Below are 8,744 nucleotides of genomic sequence, written 5' to 3' on the forward strand. Positions count from 1 at the left end.
AACTTTTTTGGAGCTAATGCTTCAAATTAAGTACAACTATGCTAAAAGAAAGTACTAAGTACTTAAAAATGTAATTGTCAGAATTACTTTAAACTTCACTTTGTTTAACTTGTTTGCCTTTGCGAATTATTTATATAATCTCGCAACCAAGATTAATGGTTTAAAGTGCAGAAGATGTATAACAATTCTACACTCGCCACTCCCTATCTAGGATTAGCTGTTAGCTAAGTTATTAAGCTAAAGCCAGGAATACACTGTGCAATTATTTTTTTGTGTGTTTTTCAGTCGTGCGAGAATTTTTTGATCAGGCCAACTGTTAGCCTGATCGTGCGTGGTGTAGTATACAGGGGGTAACGCGGGGCAATAGGCCTCCATGACAACCTTCCCATCATGAATCGGGAGGTCGGGAGAAAATCAAACATGTTTGTTTTTCAGTCGGCCGTCGTGGGCAAATCGCTCAGTGCGCAAACAAAGATTCCTCTTCTTCCTCTTAAAAGAACACAAAAAACTTCTCTAAAATCGACAGACCGTAGTAGCCATGTTTGCTTAGCCATGTCTTTTTCCCAGATACATCGTCGCATTTTCTTTTTAGGGCTTTCAGCACAAAATTGCACAAATTGCCAAGGCAGCGCGTTTCACTCTAGTGAGCTTCATATTCCTCTTCTACTCGTTTGGCTTCCGGATAGACGAGTCCGAGTAGCGCCATCTCAATGCGGAGCTGAGTCCCACCTGGTGTTTAGACGTACAGTGTGAGCAGGTAGATCGCATCAGAGCGTCGGGCCACACATGCATGGTGAGCTATGAACTCACAAAGCTACAGTGTGAGCTGTAGCTTAAAAATCGCACAGCGTATGGCTGGCTTTACCCCCTCTATACAACACGCTGCTCGAACCACGATCACGCTGAAACTCCGCCCGATCGAAAACATGTCGGACGTCTGGAGAATCGACCCAAAAAGGGGAAAAAAATCGCACAGTGTACGCCCGGCTCAAGCTGTCGAGTAGGGGGAGCTAGCCGAATTGTAGCGGTTAGCCGTGTTATCTTATCAGCCATTGTTTAGACCTTTTGTTATTATGTAGTTATTTTGAAAGTAGATCTAGAAAACAATCCTGATAGGAACCAGAATTAATTGATGAAGTAATTTTCATTTTTACTTATTCACCGTTTATGGTAGACCGAGCATTCTCTATTGAGTTGTACTCACTTTTGTCATTAATCTTGGCAGTTAGCTTAAATTAATGATCTTAAACCGTATCAGATGCCAAAACATTAAAGCTTTGGTTAATATTTTGTTGAACTCTTTCTTATATTTTTTATGGGTGACTTGATTAATTAATTGATAGTTATGACAAATTATGGGCAATTTGACCATTTAAGGTATTATTTATTCTCTACTCTGTGACCCTTTGACCTTTTGATTTCCAAACATTGATCTAATATCATCTCAGCCAGAGGGTCTCTGAGGCGTGCTTTTCCACCCAGTTCTGCCTCGATGATCATGACCTACAGCGTCACCTCACCGACAGACTGTTCAGTTCGACTGTGTTCCCCCGCCCCCACTGCAGCCGCCCAGCACCGCAGACCCCCACTGCGGCTCCCCAATAAAATGGGTCTGTGGCAGTCCACACAAAGAGTCTCCTCTGAGCTGCTCTGCAGACCATTTGAACACGGTCAATGTGAAAGACAAGTGAGACCAGTGACACGGGTCAGAGTTGATACTCGGGGGCCGAAGGCTTCCTGTCACCATACAGTCTTGTTAACACCTGATTTAGGCATCATTGCTTTTTTTTTCTTCTTTAAAGTAGACTTTTTATCTTGTAAAATAACAGTTTTTTAACCTTTCTGAAGTTATAAGTTTTTCTTTGGACTTTGTCTGCTTTTAGATCCATTAAGGCGGTTAAACAGTATCAAAGGTGTTTATATTTCCAACCAATTTTCCTCTGATCTATGGAACAGTTAAAGACCCAGACTTTACCCCTCAGCTCCACCATATTGGAAGCCGTACGTAGGCGTGCCTGTGCTAATGGCAGCGACTCCAGTCAGTCAGAGCAGACCCACGCCGTGTACCGTGGTGTCCTTAGCTAAAATCCAGCGGTCCTATTTTTGCAGCTTACTTCTCCAAATCCACATTAATCTTGAGCAGAGCCAAAGTCAGTTGATTAAAATATAAAAAAGTGGATCCGATCGAGTTTAAAAGAAAATTACATGTTAGATGTATATGTTGTAGATTTTTATGTAATAAGAGTTTCTGTTCATAGGCAATCGACAGACATGAATACATTAGGGTTTAAACAATTAATCCGAATAATTGTGATTAATTGATTATTTAAATAATTACAAGATAATTTAGTAAACGATGAATCGCTAACTGGAGTATAGACAATCTAAACCGTACCTGTAGCTGACATAGCGATCCATCATAGCAAGATTTTGCATTCAAGATAAAAATGCTCTATCCAGAACTCAAGTAGAAAAGTTTGAGTTTCACCTGGTTAAAGTCTTATATAAAGAACCTTTGGCTTTCAGACTATTAATCGATTAATAAAAAAAAAAAACTATCGACAGATTAATCAGTTAATCTGTCATCTTAATAATCGCAGCCCTGAAACACTGAATTTGGAATTTTAAGCCAATAAAGTACATATATGTGACCTTGGCTGTTTTATTTAACAATAAAATTTTAGAAGTTACAACTTTGCAGCAAAACAGGTATGAATAAAAAAATTTATAAAAATTACGAGTATAAACCTAAAAACCCTAAAGCTGCTGTTGCACTCCACACCAGTAGGAGGCGGTATTGCACCAGAATTTTTGTCAACGACAAAAAAAAGGGGATGAAAACCAAACCAGAATCATTGATCAGTCGTTGCATTTTTGCCGACCTTTTGTTTTGAACACGTATGTTATATTGTTCGATTAAGGATTTTACGCTCATAAATTTGTAATTTATTATTTTTTCGTACACAAAGTAGTAACATTCTTACTTGTAATCAACGTCTCAACTTGTATTGTAGACGACAGGAAACCAATCCTAATCTTTAATATATTCCAGCTAAATGACTTAAATTTACATAATAAGACAACTAAGCATATGTTTTTATTTTACTTGCTCTTCAGTCCTTACAACCTGGCTCGGTGATGGTAAGTGGTTCTATCATGGTATGGGCCTGTACAAGCGCTCTGGGTAAAGGTCATTTCTAGCAGGGATTTTGGTGCCAACAAGACCACATTTTTTCCTGGGACCTCCATGCCTTTTTCAGGCAGACAATTGAAACCTCATTCCAAACACATTCCTAAGGCCTGAGTGAGAACGGAGGGGCTACGGCTGCCGTCCTGGCCTGTTCCCAGCACAGAATGTTAAAGAGTTTAAAGCCTGGAAATGGGACGGCCACCTCATAAACTAATCAGTCTCAAATTCTATTCAAAATCTGCCTTTGGGATAAATAAGCTTCCTTTGCATGGATATGTCTTTATCACAGAGTTAAGGAAGAATCTGGTGGTTTAGTTTGTTTTTTTTCTCCGAAGGTTGTGACTTTTTTTTTTTTTTAGATAACTCAGGAAAAGAACATTTAATCTTGAATTTTGTTTCAGTTCATGCGTTAAAAAGATGGAGGAAAGAGTGTAGCTCATACCAAAGCTAACAAAAAGTTGCTTACAAGGAAGACAACTGGTTCTATTCTGCCAGAAATGGAGGTGTAGAAAGAGCAGGCATAGAGGGAGGGAAGGGACAGAAGAGCTCTGATGCTCTGATTCCAGCAGTACCAGGTAGGTCACTCTACCATTGAAAAACAACAAAAAAAGAGTCTGGATTGTCTTGATGGTGTAGATGCTGACAAATCCTTTGTTACCAGAAAAACTGAATCATGACGTAAACATTTGGTAGAGTATTTTAGTAGACAAGCTGGGAGAAAAGCTAATATGGCTTTCCAATAGTCGAGGCAGAAGATGACCACAGATGCCAGCGGGAGCTGGGTACAAAAAGGGTTAAATTTAACAAACTACCACAAGCAACTGATCCAGATAATTAAAAATCCGTTTATAATAACACAAAAGCCCCATATACATGACCCTTTGAAACCGATCTATGCCGAGCTCTGTTCCTTATGACCATTTACACACCACGCTAGCACGATTCTTCGCCTCCTAGTGGCAAACTACGGTACTACTGCTCTATAGAGGTAAACAAGAAAACCCAACATGGCCGTGCCTTTAATATTCTGGAAGTTTGCGGAGATTCAGGGGAAGAAAGCAGCCTTTGGTGAATTTACTTGACAGAGTCGGCATTTGGGAAGTGGATACGATAACGATCGTCTAATCAGGGCTTACTGACGCAGGAAACAACAGACGTTGAGGTTCATCTTAACTGCTAATCAGAATCATCACTGGAAGTCGTGTGGCACGGTAGGGAAGCTAGGATTTTAATGAATGTCTGAAATTTCCTGATTACGGAGCCTGACTGTAAGGAGATGACGCGGTCGGCTCATGTGCTCTTTGTTATCTGAGAACTGAGACAGAACTGAACCGTGCCGAACCCTATTGATGAACTAGTACCATGTTAGCGCGGTTCGGTTGGGTCTGGCGCGGTCCGGTTCAGTTGTGCGTTCCATTTTCACTCAACAGTTATCTCTGTTACCGTGCTTGGAACGATCACGTTTTCAAAAGGGTAGTGGAAATGGGGCTAAAGACTGTCTAGATATCTAATGAATAGAGTCAACAGGAGTGAGAATAAACAATCGTCAGAAGCAAAGATGCTCCATAACCCAAACCGCTACTTAACCAATTTGAACTGTTTAGGAGAACGGCAGTTAGCTTGACGATGCTTTGTTAACGTTATCTGCAAATATCAATGAACCCAAAACCGCAATCAAACCAACCCCCTGGGGAACAAGTTCCCGGGAACAAGGGGGGGGTAAAGGTCTTGCTCAGAGACCCCGAGTGGCAGTCTATGGGAGTGGGGCTTAAACTCACAACCTCAGGATTCCAAGCTCTATGCCCTAACCACTAGGCCACAACTTCTTGCCAGTGTTTTTTCTTCCCAAATGGGAAGAAAAAAGAACTGCCTCAAGAGGTGGGATTTCCTAAAAAGTAGCCAACAAGCAGTTTTCTTTGTCTAGTTTGCTCCACCATCAAAGTCACAAACGTTTAGGAGCCCAGAAGGAGTTCAGCTGGTAGGCAGGACTGTGGCTACGGGCGAGTGGAAAGCTAGCCGTGGGCCCAGAGAAGGGGCATACACTCAGGCTTGTGACATATTCAGGGGTTTCAGGGTATTGAATCCCGTTCGAAATCAGTATGGAGAATAGTTTACCTGGTTTAGAAATAAACTACCCATTTGAATCTTTTATGATGTGTGTGTCCTTTTGGCGGGATTATGACAAAAAAAATATTGTCTGAATAAACATCAGAGAAGGGGGGAAAGGGTCCATCATCTTATAACTCCAGAACCACCATGATGGAAGAGAAAGGAAGACCTTAGAGTCCCAGACAGGCCATGTTCCGGTTGGATGGTCATTGTGATGGCTGTTGGGTCTGGCACAAGCATCTGGCTGCCTTGGTGGTTCCTTACTTTGGGTTTGGAACCAGTTTGGATTGAGATGGAGGCTGAGATGTCTCAGAGGGAAACTGGTACACTGGAAAAAATAGAAATCTAGATAAGTCATTTGTTCTTAAAATTGGATTGAGGAGGCAAAAGAGACATTTTGCCAGTGGAACAAAACCATTTACACTTAAAATAAAAAAACACAATTGCATCATCTTATTTCAAGTGCATATTATCTAATTATCTTATTTTAAGAGTAAAAATACTCATTCCATTGGCAAACTAACTCATTTACCTACTCAAATTAAGGGTAAATACTTATTTCTATATCGGTTTTTCAGTGGTTGGTAGAACAGGAAAACTGCATTATCTGGGTGGGAAGAAGGGGATAGAAGAACTGCTGCTACGCGTCATGGGATCCAGAATCCCAGGATGAGTTTTAGGCTTTTCCTGAGAAATACTTCACTGGAACAAAGTTCTTATGGAAAATGCTGCCGCCTGTAGCATGTCGCCATCTCTCCAGGTTTAGCATGTCCTCCACCACTGGTGTTGATCGTTCTCCTCTCTTTGTTCCGTTTGCAGTGTTTGGAGAAGTTCCCCGTCATCCAGCATTTTAAATTCGGCAGCCTGCTGTCCATCCAGCCGGCGAAGCCTTGATGCTTCAACAAAGGAAGGAAACAACGGAAGCCTCCATAGCTCACCTTTTCCCATCAGCATCCCCAAACCCAACAGTAGCGATTCCCGCTGCGTAGTCTGACACGCGCATTCCCTCATGAGATGCACGCGGTAGTGAGTCTGCAGACATCCATGACGTTCCTGCTGATGACCTCTGACTCTGGAGCATCTGTGGACTTTTGTCTTATTTATACAAAAGGTTCAAGCATAAGTTTTATTTTTTTAATTTTCTGAATGTGTGATCTTTGACGCTGCAGTATTCTGATTCATTCACACCCAGCTGTTAATAAGACTGTTTTTGTTTTGCTTCTAAGGCCAAAGGTTTCGATTTAGCTTCATTACCCCCAAAAACCGACTGTAGGCTGCTAGAGCTATACACCTAGATTAGATGTCAAGCTTCTAGGTGGTGGAAGTTTAGTTGGAAATTCTGTTTTTCTGTTTTCCCAGTACAGTCACGTCACTCTCCTCAAAACCCTGAAAATAAAGTAAAATAATGCTATTAACTGATAAATATTGTCCTTAAAATTCTGAAATAAATGTCTTATTCTGTGTTTCACTGCTGCCTGTTTTCACTGTCACCCAAACAGAAAAACAGCTTTTTAGCTTCATTTCAACAGCCTTTCAGACATGATATAAACACTGACTGATTCTTCCTGTATTAAGAAAATATATTTATGGCTTATATTATTTTTTTAAATCTGAAACTGAACTGCAGCCACAATTTTTTAGTTGTTTTTTAAGGAGTTCTGAAAGCCTGCAGTCATTGTTGCAACAGAGATGATTTATATGGAGTGAAATTTGTTCCATTATTGTTGAAACCAAGATAGAAATGTGAAAATGTTAGCAGAAATTTTGGAAAAATGCAATCCAGAAATGAAACTTTAAAACACTTAAAAGTTTTGATATTAATTTAGCAGTTTTCTCAGATTTTAAGTTTTTTTTTTATTTCAAACTTTTTTTTTTTAACAGATTTTACATTTTCAATTTTTATCTTTTCTAATTTTCTCTTTTTCAGATTTTAATTTATAAATTACATGCATTCTCTTCACTTGCACCCAACACCAACGGTCACTCTTGATGCACGGTGACTGAAACGCTTCCTATTGGCTGCTCAGTTTAGCATTGAAGAGCGAGCAACTCTATTGGGCAGGAAGTGAAGATAATGCGATTCATAAAACTAAAACCGGTTTGCTTGGCTTAACATTTGCAGCTATTAGTGTAGATCCCCACAAAATGCTTACTTATTGAACGGCAAATAAACAAAATAAATTATTCATCCAAGAAATTACTCAAGATTTAAAAAGTGCTTGGAAATTGCATTCAGTTATGTGCAGTTTATGGAATTTCAAACTATGAAATATCATAAATCAACATGATTATACAATATATTGGGCAGTGGAAACACTTTTCTATAATAATTCTTTCAACATAAACGTTTAAAACCAATATTTACAGTAGTTAATGCTGATATTTTAAAAGATAAAGAACCTCCAGCTATATTTAAATTATTTTACACCTGATATCAAACAGGCCAGATTACTCATGGTGGGAAGATTAACCAACAATTTCACAGACATATGTAAGAGTAGTAATACTTCAAAAGTAAAAAGTACTTTTTTTCCCTTTTTTTTTTTCATTATCAGCTTTTTTAATTGTTATATTTATTGTCACTACACTGTCAGTGTAATGACAATAAATATATCAGAGCAACACAATGAAGTCTCTGCATTTAACCCATCTCCTTGTGCGCCGCCTGGGGAGCAGTGTGGGGTTAAAGGGCAGCCATTTTTTATTTATGCCCATTATTGAAGTGTGGTCTGTGCTGTTATTCCACGCCACAACGCAAGAGGGACAATCAGGAACTAGCTGTGGGTCTAGATACGGTCGAGGCGGCGAGGTAGTGGGGGCAAGTTTGTCCGACAACGGAGGGACATGAAAAAAGAGTTGAGATCCAGATGGAATCTTTGTTTTCATACAAATAAAAGGTAAGGTACCACAGGAAATTTGATCTCCTGTCTGTGGCCAAATTTGGGAGAGGTGCAGCAGAGTGTCTCCATCCAACACCATACCTAGTTTCAAACTATAATTCAGCATTAATCACTGAAATTTGTTTTCTTCCATACTACCTCTGTACTTGTATTTACCCCAGATGGGACTCGAACCCACAATCCCTGGCTTAGGAGGCCAGTGCCTTATCCATTAGGCCACTGGGGCATTTACTGCCACAGGTACATTTTTCGTAAGGAGCCCACTCCAGCAAAGCATTGTGGGATTTGTTGTCATAGCGGCCTGCTGTCGCTGATGACAAAGATGGCGCAGGCACCGCGCGGTGAAGGAGGAGTTATATGACCAACAGAGCAAAAAGCAGAGATCATCTGTCCGAACGGTCAGTTAACCAAATTCACTATAAAGTTCACTACATAGTCCCCGCTCTATATAGTGATGGAGGGATTTAGGGCTTACATTCAGACACAGTAAGCTTGTGTGAGCTATGAGAACAGCAACTTTTGAACAAAATCAAAAGCATGCTTTT

At 40.1% G+C, this 8,744-nt stretch overlaps 1 protein-coding gene and 1 non-coding gene across 3 annotated transcripts in view; one reads left to right on the forward strand and one right to left on the reverse strand.

Moving 5' to 3' along the window:
• The window catches only part of ppp2r4 (protein phosphatase 2A regulatory subunit 4), a 44,884-nt gene extending 38,119 nt beyond the window's left edge, over positions 1-6,765 (forward strand). For both annotated transcript variants that reach the window (XM_015396729.1, XM_015396730.1), the window contains exon 10: positions 6,119-6,765. In XM_015396729.1, coding sequence (XP_015252215.1) covers positions 6,119-6,193 — 75 coding nt within the window. In that variant the 3' untranslated portion in view covers positions 6,194-6,765. The remainder of the gene's footprint in view (positions 1-6,118) is intronic.
• A 1,587-nt stretch (positions 6,766-8,352) lies between these two features.
• trnar-ccu lies at positions 8,353-8,425 on the reverse strand. The gene has a single exon. It is a non-coding gene; the product is annotated as a tRNA-Arg (tRNA).
• Between the last annotated feature and the right edge of the window lie 319 nt (positions 8,426-8,744).

This window comes from Cyprinodon variegatus, unplaced genomic scaffold, assembly GCF_000732505.1.
Source record: "Cyprinodon variegatus isolate N-32 unplaced genomic scaffold, C_variegatus-1.0 Scaffold817, whole genome shotgun sequence".
NCBI classification, from domain to species: domain Eukaryota; kingdom Metazoa; phylum Chordata; class Actinopteri; order Cyprinodontiformes; family Cyprinodontidae; genus Cyprinodon; species Cyprinodon variegatus.